Raw genomic sequence first — 12,634 nt, forward strand, 5'->3', positions numbered from 1 at the left:
AGGTCCTGTCTTGAGGCTCTGTGTTTTGCAAGATGAACTTGCAAAAGCCTCTTCATAGGTCATTTCACAATACCAGTCACAAGTTCTTAAACAAGACCAGTTATAAGTAACAGGGTCAATAGTGACAAAAGAATGCTTTTGTTACAGTTCATTTCACTGGCTTGTGACTTGGCTATGACTTCTGGTGAGCTTTTGTTGGACCTGTGGAGATTTGTGAAGGACTTGATTACAATACTGCTTATATACATACACCGCCATTTTGAAATTGTTACATCTAAATCAGCCCTATTTACATCTTATAAAAATCACAACAGCTTAATGTCAGTGAGAGTCGGAAGACATTAATTCATATTGTTAGATAAAAAATGGATGACAGGGAAGGGAGAGTAGTCACACTTGGTATTAGCTCCTTGAGACATTGCGGATATGAGAAGGAAAGTTTCATCTTGGTAATTCAGTTAGGAAGTAGACACCTACAGTGCCTTGAACTGGCTCAAATGGCTTGTCTGTTTTTTATCTAAGCATAAAAGGGTATGGTAGCTGCTCTAACAGACATACATTTAGCTTTGAAAATTTGGACAGTAAGCTCATTTCGAACAAGTATATTCAGTCTTGAATGCTACTGAAATCTAGTCTTGTCTCGTTACATCTATGTGAATTTGTAAAGCGTTTCACAAAAGTTAAACCCAAAAGTTCACTACTGGGTTTGGAAGTTTATGAAAGTATAATTTCTCGGCTTTCTATGCAGCAAGTGAGCAGACAGTGTTGTGAAATAACATCTGTCTTGTAATGTTTGTTGGTAGCCGACTGGGCAATATCTAAGCAGGTTTAGTTGATCATTGCTCTTGCGTGGACCCCTACCAGTAGTAATAATAATGAATAGCTTACAACATACAATCTGAAGTACCCATTTCCAACAAACAAGTGTTTTAGGGACTACATTAATATTACCCCTGCTCATCAAGCCAATAAATCAGTCTGAAGCCATCCTAATTCTCAGAGGAGCAAGTAGTCTCTTGCTGTAAGCTGTTCTGGTACAGTGGGTTAATTTGCACAAAGCCACCTACCGTACCTTCAAAAGCTTGCATATTCCCCCAACTGGAGAGAGAGGGATGTGAAAGAAGATATCTGTGTTTGAGTAGACACCACAAGTAAAATTAATACCAAGATCTTAAGTTTTGGTGCTCCTGGACGTTGAGCCAAAATGCCCTCACAAGCAGACAGTAAGTGAGTTGTTTCTGATTTTGGTTTGTTAGGGAGAGGAATCCATGTCTGGGTGAGGTCTTGAAGAAGAATGCCCCCTTCCTTAAGCTGTACTCTGACTACGTCAGTAACTTTGATAATGCCATGAAGCAGTTGAACCAGTGGATGTCCAAAGTGCCTAAATTTGCTGCCACTGTGTCACAATTACAGGTGAGCATCTGTGATCATTCATGGAAGTAGGCACATGAATGATGCAATGTGTGTTGCCATAACAGCCAGCTTTTAGGCTTCTCCTCTCTATCAGTTGAGAGGAAACCTTCAAACTTGGCTTTACAAGTTTGCATCTACAGTAAATGAAAGAATAAACACACTAACTTCGGAAAGAAATGAAGCACAACATATCAATTGTTACATTTAGAAACATGAGCACTTTGCCAACTGTCATGAGTGAAATTTGAATCGTTTTAAATTCCATTTTTATTTGCTTGCCAACTCCTGGTTTATACCCAACCTCGCCGCAAAAGTCATTTCCTTCCTCTCTAGCATCTGCTACAGAACCTTCACTCTGAAAACTTGTTACATTGCCCCACGGGCAAGGAGGAAAAAGCCAATAAAAATGAGAGAAAAAGAAAAAAAGTGGGAGAAACAAGAAAAGGGAGAAAAGGAGACAACAATCACCTCTTTGTTTAAAATGTGTCAGAATCAATGCCCTTCCATTGTTACCGATTTATTAATTTTGCTGCTTACAGGATTTTCATTTCCTCTTCCCCCTTTCCCCCAGAAAGTCTACTTGTAACACAGGAGCATGTTGAATGCTTGATGATGCACAGAATATAAGTGAAAATGCTTTTGTGTAATTCACACCAGCAAATTTTCCTGTGTGCATGCCTGTCAACTGTCAAGTAAATTATTTCACTTTCATGTCTGCGTATTAATAATAAACGTACGATGTATATCTCCACAGAATCATGAACTGTGCGGAAATCTTGCCTTGCAACATCACATGTTGACTCCAGTACAACGGATACCCAGATATGAACTTCTCCTGAAAGGTGTGTTAAGTATCAAATACAGATAAACGTGTGTGTGAAATGTTGGCCCAGTTTTCCTTTAAATTTGCCCAGCGTGCAATCAATTGAGGAATTATCCTTGGAAATGACTAAATAGGGCAGGATCTCTGATTTATAACCACCACCCTGTGACATTCTACATGATCTTTCAAGTTTGGAACCTGTTACATATCCCCACCTGCGTTGTGGCTGTGAGCGATGACTAACACCAAGGTTGAACGTTGCCATCTGGATACGTGTATGTTTGCCAGCTTTTGTGAAGCCACATATCGGAGGATGGAGGGGGGGGGTTTGAGGGGTGGATATCGAGGGAAGGGAGGGAGGGTGTCAAAGACGGAAGGGGAGTGATAGGGTGGTGTTTTTACTGACTGGACCCCCTCCGTAAAATTGTCAAAGAGAAGTCTGACTTTGAGGTTAGTTGAGTCTTGTAAGATGTCACTAGCTGAAGTCCCAGATTAGGTTTGAGGTGTCTCCTTGATTGAGCCCCTTGACGACGGGAATTTCTTCCCGGAAGCCGACTCCAAGAATTCCAGCCTCGCTTGGCCATGAAAGCCACCTGCCAAACTGCAAATTCTCGGTTTGTGGCCCTGCGTGCTCTGCACGCATTGAATTACATGGTGAAAAGGCTGATTGTTTGGTGGCATCCGGCTCTACTCACGCTTCCACATTCCCGTTGCCTCTTTTCAAAGTGGGGACTATTGTGAAGCTGGTGATTATGATGCAAATTCGGTCTTTTCATTTCTGGGCTACGTACAAAGACCAATGACCACATATACAAGAGCCAGGGTCTGCCTTCTTTCACCATGTTCGCTCGAGCGTGGGCCGAGAATAATAGCTGAAAGCAGGCTGAGGATCTCAATTTTTATGGCGGCTATAGCCGCCTCCCGGTGCGAAGGGGTTAATCTAACCATTGTGTTGAAATGGATGGAGAGGGACTGTGGGCGACTTCGAGATGCCTGATGGCAGCAAACATACCAGCCTCATGTGACCAGTCCACTGTTGTTTGCATCACGCTAGAGTTGAAGTGCACATGCTCAAAATGACGCAGACAGTAGGAGCCTGATCTCATTGGACTGGTATGTTTTTGCCGTCAACAAGCATCTGACAATCTCTTATTGGAAGGGGAAGGGTAGAACATAAGCGGAGCGATACTTCTGTTTGTAGAAACCAGGTGGTTTCCTTGGCAGCAAGAACATATTCCATGGAACTTGTCTCTATCAGCAGACACATTTTAAAGAAAGAGGGACTTGTTACAATTTCAGAGGGTAATATCATAAACATCATCTGTGCTGTGAAAAACACAGTGAAGAAGTTATATGTGTGATGTAATTTCATAGCTTCTGGTGACATGCATGTGAGCATTGTGTCAGTACTAGTAAGATGGAAGGACTTTGTTCAAGTCTAATCCATGTAGGCTTATAAAGCCAATTGAAGTCATTCTTGGTAAGTTTGTCCTGGAAAAACTTCACAGGAGATGGGAATACATCTGATGAAAAGATTAAATATTTGCCATGAAACACGCAAACTTTGTTTATTTTGTTGGAGGCAGAGCTATTTCAAGGTTACGTAGAATTAATGTCACATTCCACACCATGTTTAAATTCACCACCTGCTAAATATGGGGACAATATATTTTTTATTTAACCAAGTTGATGCAGTGAAGACATGAGGTTAAAATAGGACTGTGAAATGATGATGTTAAAAGAAAAAAATGATGATGTTAAAAGAAAAAATGATGATGTTAAAAGAAAAAATGATGATGTTAAAAGAAAAAAATGATGTTAAAAGAAAGTTGTTCTTCCATCTGCCCTTTTTTTTTAAAATAAACATTTGTTCAGAAAGAACGCAAACTCAATATGAATGGCCTGCCTCATTCTTTTGAAAGAGATTAACTTGTATTCAGTTATTCAGTGTCTTTTGTTTGATCTCAAAACAGATTACATAAAAAAGTTACCAGACGGTTCCAAGGACAAGGCAGATGCAGACAGTAAGATTCCCTTGTTTTGAAATCAAGTTGAAATTCTGAATGTTGTCATTTTTTTGTTCCTGCAGCTATTTGTGTATTTGTGCATTTCAGGGAAATTGTTTAGAGCCAGTTTGGCAGTCCTTGTCTTTTTTTGATCAGAGAGATTTCCAAGTGTAATTGACTATTTGAGTACCCCCATGATTCCTTGCTGTGTGCTTTATGTTAGTGTCTATCCATTTCTTGATGCACAGAGGCACTGACTATCATTTCTGGAGCAGCACAGCATTCCAACGACATGATGAAGTCGATGGTAAGAATGAGTTCATAATTCCTAATTTAATATCCTTGATTCTGATTGGATCAAAATGCCCTTCCAACTTTTTGATTCAGCGCGTAAGATGGGTATTGTTTTCCATGTGTGGACAAGAGAGGGCTCTTTGTTGCCTAGTAACAGCATCCTTTTGGAATGACACCATTGAGTAAAATTCTTCCAGATGTCTGCAACCACACAGTAGCTGTATAAATGGCATTCCATTGTAAACCAAGTTCCTCATGCTTTCACAGTTGACAGGCTACTTCACTGTAGAGCTAATTAACATTAGAAATGAATGAAAATGTATCGTGAAAAGTAAAACACCCACTCCTGCAGGCATTTCTTGAATTCACTCGGACATGTAGTAGTGTCTTCTTCAATTCATCCTTAACATATGTATGACTCACATTCACTTCCTAAAGTTGGTACATCCTCAACCAGTAGGGTAGCAGTCAGCAGCATATGTCTATGACGAGAGACAAGAACTTCCCTTCCAATGGTTTATCATTTGCAGGTCCCAGATCTAGCACTCATTAATGGAGGGGGGGAATGATGTAGGGGACATTGCACTTACTACGCACAACTTTAACTTACACTGAAGTTTTATTTGATGCAAGACATGGAGTTTTTGCAGAGGTGTGGTTCTCAAAGTAAGCAGGGGTTTTTTAACATGACTGTCGGTTGCAAATTGTTACACATCTAGATGATTGAATGTGATCTTTCCCAGCGTAAGCCCCGTGTTCTACTTGGTGGTAAAACTGAAATAGATTACATGTATATTGATTTTTGCTGTGTTAGCATGGATGTTGATCACTCCAAAGGAGTGAGTCCTTAAACTCAGCTAAAATGTTCAGCCTCTTCAATTGTTGTGGCTTAACTACTCTGGCAGTCTATGTTTGGATGGAATTGTTACGGTTTTAGTGCAGAAAGAAGGTCCTGGACAATTCTCTGAAGGGTGAGATTGGTTGCATAACAAGTGTTATGTTTGCTGTGGTACAAGGGAGTTGGTACAATCCTTCAGTCTTAGGCCTGAGACATCACTTTAGCCGTTGTTGTCTATTCCTGGTGGCTGAGGATGACTCATGCTAGCGAATCCAACCGGTGGTTACATGTATATTTAGCAATCCAGCAGAAATCCATATATGGGGCCATGACCGTCATGGGGCCATGACCATGATGAGGGGGCTGGTAGAGTAGGTACCAGCTAAGAAGGGAGAACAGCAAAAACAGTTTACGATATGGCCAAAACACAACTCAACTTTCCTCAAGGGGGAGAGGATGGTAGATTTGATTTCTTGCCAGTTTGCCCTGCACTCTGCCCCAACCCCAAACCCGGTCTTGTCCTGAGGAATTCAGGACCTTTGGTTACAAACCTTTAACCACAACAACTCGGTCTGTGACCACGTGCCTTCGCAGACAGGAAAAGTGGAATTTCCCAGACAAATTATCACCTTCCTGGTTTTTTTGGTCTTGCCTCTGACATTATGGTGGCCCCCCACCAAAAAAGGAAAAAAAAAACGTGCTGGTAGTGATTACAGTCCCAGAGGTTAACTAAATCTAGCCGGGGTATTTCTGTTTGTGGTACAATACCACACGGGGAACAACATTTCCCTTTGACTTCTTGACATTGATGTTCCTGACCGTGACTCCAGGAAGTGACAGTTTTTTGGACTTTTTTTTTTTTTGTAAACTGAGAGGTTGTTCCATTATTTCTCCCACTTGGGAGAGTGGAACTTTTGGACTGTATTGATTATAAATGAGTTTGATATTTGACAACACTGTGTTGGGTGTTTTGTATTGCATTATGTTAATTTCCTATAAATCTCCTAATTATGCAGCTGTAATTAATTGCTCTTAGCCTTGATGCGAGCATAGGCAAATGCCTGAGCAGATAGTGGGAAAAAAAGTAATCTTTCAAGGCATTACCTCACTGAGAGCCCACTTTCCATTAAATATGAAAACTGTCTTGAACATAAACTTGTGCACATTAAGCAACAAACAAAAACAGTTTCAATGAAAAGAGGAAACGTTTCAGTCCCACAATGAAAACAGGTTTTTTTGCCAGTATTCGAAGCAGAATAACCAGGCAAGCAACTTTTCATCGGATCAGCTGATTTCCTTGTTTCTCACTTCACACTCATGCGCTCTCTACAAAGTCTTGTAAAGATTGGAATTTCCTTGTTTTTTTCGTCAAAGTCCAAGTTGCATGCCTGAATAACTGATAATATGGGGTTTTTAAGTGCAGTTATGTTTAGAGCTAACTAAATAGCTAATAGCAGCTAATAGACTCTTCTGCCTTGTTGTATGTGTACTTTTCCTGTAAGCAAATTAATTTTGAAATGTACTTAGCTCAGATTTGATTGAACCTGTGAAATATTGGTGTGTGTCACTGAATTGGATGACCAACATAAAGAGGCTGTAGACCACTGAGTTCAGATCTCATTTTTTGGATCCTTTCAGTTGCCATGGATACAGGAAAGAATAAATCCCATAATCCTATGAAGGCCTTTACTTCTTATTTGCTACGCATCTCAGGATCAGTTTGAGAAGCTTTTGAAGATCAATCAGAAGATTGATGGGGAGAACATCATTGACCCAACTAGGCATCTCCTCAAGGAAGGCAAGATAACCAAGATTGCTGCTAAGAATAAGGAGCCACAGGACCGCTACATCTTCTTGGTGAGCAGGTGGAAGACCAAAACTGGAGATGCATACTGAGGAGAAAATTTGTAGTAAAATCCCCACGCTCCAATTGGAATTCAAGTTGAAATAGATGGCTCTTAACTTTTCCTCTCTCAGCTGGTTTTGGGGCAGCTCTATAAATCTAGTTTAGGGTTGAGATTTTATGGCTTGGTTTTTATCACAATGGGTATAATGATTAAAGGGTATTACAGTGTGACTCTGGATTGGCTAGATCACTGATTTGTAAGTTTGGGTGTATGAAGAATTATACTTGCACATACTCCATGTTGTTGCAGTAGTAGGCTATAATATTGACTTGGAGGATTCAAGATTGTTCTAGCTAATCAAAGTGCCCTCGCTTGGTTCTAAAGGCCGATTCCTTCTTCAAACAAACAACAGTGTGAAGGGAATTCAATATCACAAAATGTCTGCAGCAAAATTTAATTGAGTAGGAATGTGTTCAACTTTTTAAAATCTGCAGTGTATTAGACCTGACATCACAGTTCTGCATACCTGTCACTTTTACATATTAACCTGCTGTTAGACACAGAGAGGGCTCCCTCAACTGTCATTACTCACAGCCAATACACCTGATTCAATCATTTCTTGAATTTCTACTCACAGTTCAATGACATCCTCCTGTGCTGTGAGAAGAAACGTCTTCTGACCTCAGCCAACTACAAGGTCAAGTTGAAGATGGAAGTGGACGGCATGAAGGTGAGTGTGAGTACTCTTTCCTGCATTTCTTTTGAAAAGCAGTTTTGTTTTGGCAAAAATTGTGCCAAAAAAGAAGTTTTACTGAATTTGAGATATGTTCATTTCCTAACAATCTTGGTTACAATTTGGTTTTGAATCAAGGATAAAAGGCTGCAAAATAGTGCTTTAGACAAAATGACAGTTGCTTTTGTTTTGGTTTGGTTGAGAGAATGTTTCTTTTCATACTTTTCTCTAAAGTGCACAAATTAAAAGAGTGTTTTATTTTCAAAAATGTAAAATGTGCAAATTGTGTTTATGAAGAAAAACAGTGCTGTCTGTATTTATCACATTGATGGTAATCATTCATTATTTTTTATCAATATTTTCAACATTTTTGGTAACTGCATATTTTGTCTCAAATGAAAGCTTCTTCCTTTGGTTCAGTTTTTGTTTGACACTGCATGAAATTTTTCAGCCAAGCAAATAAAAGAATTCAAAATGCCATCTTATCAATATCTATCTGTATAGAAGCACAGGATTTAACAACATGGTTATCAAATATATTCCCAGGTTGCTGTGTCATTAATGCTCTGTACTTTTCTTTTAAAAAAAATATATCGAACATAATGTGTAAAAATTCTGTTGTTTGTTTGGCTACGAAACTGTTGAATAGAGTGTAACATGTGATGATCAACTTTGGAGGGGCATAAGTTGGGGGCATGTCAGAACTGTAGTTGGCGATATATGTTTAAGATATATCTAACTGAGTACTTAAGCATGCAAAGATTCTGCATTTAGCTGATTTTTAAAAATGTTTTCGGGGAGAAAGACACTGGTTGAATAATTTTCAGTTGGTTAATTTTTGCATGGAATATCATTTGAAGTAATGGATTTCCCCATGTTTTTGTTTGCCGTCAGTAAAGGAATGGTACTGCGGAGGATTGGCAGAAATGGATTGGTATCTGCTGGAGTCTGTTAGACTTCCTAATTGGAAAAGGAAAACATTGAAACGAAAACAGTTTATTTGAGTGCATGGAAAAAAATACATGAAACTGAGCATGGAAGGAAGTATCTCTGCTATGGAAACAAAAGAAAGTGACTGTAAAATTATTTTTCCTGAATGCTTTTAGTTGAAATTTGAAAATTCTTCGGAGGCATAACAAAAATAGTAATCAATGCTGCCAGTGCACAGAACAGCAGATACTAGTCAGTGTTGGTGGCGCTGTGTGCTGTTGCCATGGTAATAAGGAAGGTCCAGCCATGTCCGTCCAGCAGCTGTAATGTACACTATGCTTAAAGTTTAAGGTTAATTTTACCAAGAGATGAGCACAAAATGAGGCTTGAATTGCTGCCTATGCTATTCAACTTTCTTCTGTCATCATGAGTAAGCTTGCCTCAGAAGTTGCTGATTTGCATATGAAAAGCCTGAAACATTAACTGTCATTGCAACATTATTTTGTTAGGATTTTGATATGCCTACTGCAACTTTAAGTTCCAATCCATTCTGTTAGATGTTTCAAATTGCTTTACCACCCCATACCACAAGGCCCGATAGTGTAGGAACCAATTTCTACTTGGCAGGGTTGTGACAAGTACAGTCATCATGAATGTTTATAATAATGTCATCATAAGCTCTTACAGTCACATTGATGTGAAGTGTGAATTTAGGTCGCCAGTTCTCGACAAGTTTTGGACATAATTGTGGGTAATAATAAAGTGATTCTGGTTTAATATGGTCAGTGTAATCAGGTAGTGAGTGGGAGGCTAAAGTGAGTGGAAGGCTAAAGAGTGATACAATATTCAAACATCATGTCTTCTTTTTGAATTTCACAACAGTTCATACTTTGCATGAGCATGAAATTCTGAGGTGAGATTAAATATTCATGCTGTGAATTTGCAACAGATGAACACATTTCATCTCTAGGGAATTTCACTGTAACAATTTGGCAATGACAGAAGTCACTTTATATTTGCATGTGCCTGAAATATAAACCAACCTCAAGAAAGCTTGAAACAAAAAGCTGGTACTCTTGACACAGTTCATCAACTCTATATTAAACTCACAGATTCCTAAAACCTAACTACCTTCTTTTGCTTTATTCCATTGTCTTCTCCATACCTTCCTCATGATGTGTCTGCTGTCACCTGCCACCTGTCCTTCTATGGATTCTTCCTTCATCTGTAACCTTGAGCAGGTGTTGGACAGTAATAGTTGTCGATTCATCATCGAGAGTAAGACCAAGAGTATTGAGTTCCAAACCAACTCAGAGGAAGAGAGAGAAGATTGGATGAGGGTAGGCAGAAATGTTCACTTTCTGAATCTTCCATCCTACATTAAAGATATATCCTAGAGTAAGCAATTTTCCTTCCATTTATGTTGGGTTGTAACCAAGGTGCTGAATGTAGTGCGTAAGAGCAAACATGAATGTATAAAGCATTGGCTGTCTCGTGCCCAAGTTGAAATATTTGAAGTGGGGCAGATTTGTAGTGTGAATTCTCGTCATTGCTTCACACATTCCTCATCATAGTCAGTTTTGTGTCCATGATTGTGACTCAAATCTTTAATGATTTAATGATCTTTAATAAAAAGGGACTTAAAAAACCTTTCAGAACTTCAATATTTAAGTTCACACTGAGTTTTGGGGAGTAATTGATGCCAAGAGTGGATTCGTGATAAGATCATCTCAGTTCACATGGTGTTGGAACCGACAAATTGGAAATTGTTTCCAGGAAATAAACCAATTTGCACAACTTCCTGTCAAGAAAGAAGGCCAACTTGTCTCCTCTCCTTGTGTGGAGTTGACAGACATACACTTGGCAAACAAGAATTCAACCTTCCAATTGTTGTGAAATTTCTAATCGTTGCTGTCTGAGAGTGTGCAAAGAAAATGTTTACAGGCTTTCTTTGGTAGGAGTCAAACCCAAAGCGTGGTAATTAGTGGAGCTAACTGAACGACTCAAATGGAGTATTCAACTGTGGACAGATGCATGCCTTTAGGGACATCCTGAAGCTGTCAGTTCAGATAGCTGGAAATGTTGGAAAGGCAAATTTATTAAAATGCCCTCTTTGCAATGATATCTATCTCATAGGTGCTGCTGTCCGCTATTCAAGAGATGTATTGGAAAAAGGAAACTTTCAGGACAAATGATGCAGTGGGAGACAGGCAAAATGGAGATGAGTATGGTGTCAAGGTACGTGCACATCAGGGCTATGATTTCTCAGAATTTTTCCAGATTTCTGGACTTTTGACCCAAAGCATTCTAAATTTGTAGAGGTTTAACTCCTTCACGCCCGGATGCAGCTAGAGCCGCTGTAAAAATTGAGGTCCTCAGCCCACTTTTCAGCTATTATTCTCGGCCCACGCTCGAGCAAACACCGTGAAAAAAGGCAGACCCTGGCTCTTGTATATATGGTGATTGGCCTTTGTGTATAGCCCAGAAATGAAAAGACCGATTTTGCATCATAATAACTAGCTTCACAATAGTCCCCACTTTGAAAAGAGGCAACGGGAATGTAGAAGCATGAGTAGAGCCACATGCCACCGAACAATGAGCCTTTTCACTGTGTAATTCAAAGCATGCAGAGCACGCAGGGCCACAAACCAAGAATTTGCGGTTTGGCAGGTGGTCTTCGTGGCCAAGCGAGGCTGGAATTCTTGGAGTCGGCTTTCAGAAAGAAATTCCCATCGTCAAGGGGTTAATCATTGAAGTTTTGCTTTTTTGTTGCACTTTGTACACAAATAACAGTCAGGACTTACAAAGTCTTAGCCAGTTTTTCATTGTTTTTTCCTCTCTGCTGGATGTTCTGTACATATTTCGTCTCCAATCTTGCCCAAGCACATGATTTTAAATTTCTTGCCAAAACGTGCTTAGAATCACAGTCTTCTCACTACATCACCAAAAAAACAATGCAGTCAACAAACAATACAGTTCGGTGATTCCTGATACTTTTCTGTCCTCTGAAGGCCAAATTTGTACCCGGAGAGTCTTGCCCTAGATGGATCAAGGATGATGAGACAAGCATGTGTATGAGATGTGGCACAGACTTCAAGTTAACCAAACGGAGACACCATTGCAGAGCATGTGGTGCGGTGAGTACACCTAGCACAGCTCTCTTACACCATTAATCCCATACAGTACTTAATAACATGTCATAATCAGTTGAAACTGCAGTGAAGGCACCTGTGTGTCCAACCATTCCCCTAAAGAATAAAAAGTCCTACAGAATCAGAAGAAAGGCTTGTTTTGTGCTCATTGCAGGTCGTTTGTCACAAATGTTCCAACTTTGAGGCACCCTTAGAGTACGATGACAACAAAATGAACAAAGTTTGCATCAAGTGTTACTACGTAATAAAAGGAGATGAGGAAGAGATAAAGAAACTTGCTCGAAGGGTAAGTCGATAGCATCATTAAGGTTGAGTTTGATCAACGTCAGCTGAACAATGGATGTTTGGACGATCTGGTCAACCATTGGGAGTCAGGAGGGAACCATTCACATGAAAATATTCGTACAGGATGTCATTGACCACAAATGCCTTGAGAGTTGCAGCTAACTGCAAAATGTGAGCGATGAGATTTGACAGAACAGTTTGTGTAGGACATTCAGGTGCAGCCGTATTGTTTCCAATCAATTTATTTAGTGATCAAACAGAGATCTGCGCTGCACCTTGCCCTCAATTTAAATCATACCCCTATTATTTTGAT

General features: G+C 39.7%; 1 protein-coding gene across 8 annotated transcripts in view; it reads left to right on the forward strand.

Moving 5' to 3' along the window:
- Positions 1-12,634, forward strand: part of LOC110984566 (uncharacterized) — a 74,964-nt gene that overhangs the window by 54,088 nt on the left and 8,242 nt on the right. For 7 of the 8 annotated variants that reach the window (XM_087136282.1, XM_087136281.1, XM_087136283.1 and 4 more), the window contains 10 exons: positions 1,257-1,413; positions 2,168-2,255; positions 4,210-4,260; positions 4,491-4,549; positions 7,088-7,231; positions 7,859-7,957; positions 10,126-10,224; positions 11,021-11,122; positions 11,896-12,021; positions 12,191-12,322. In XM_087136282.1, the coding sequence (XP_086992408.1) occupies positions 1,257-1,413; positions 2,168-2,255; positions 4,210-4,260; positions 4,491-4,549; positions 7,088-7,231; positions 7,859-7,957; positions 10,126-10,224; positions 11,021-11,122; positions 11,896-12,021; positions 12,191-12,322 (1,057 nt within the window). The remainder of the gene's footprint in view (positions 1-1,256; positions 1,414-2,167; positions 2,256-4,209; positions 4,261-4,490; positions 4,550-7,087; positions 7,232-7,858; positions 7,958-10,125; positions 10,225-11,020; positions 11,123-11,895; positions 12,022-12,190; positions 12,323-12,634) is intronic. The other variant, XM_087136280.1, reaches the window with a different exon arrangement.

Source organism: Acanthaster planci, linkage group LG04 (genome assembly GCF_054643075.1).
Source record: "Acanthaster planci isolate LZ-2023a linkage group LG04, COTS_SCS, whole genome shotgun sequence".
NCBI lineage: Eukaryota > Metazoa > Echinodermata > Asteroidea > Valvatida > Acanthasteridae > Acanthaster > Acanthaster planci.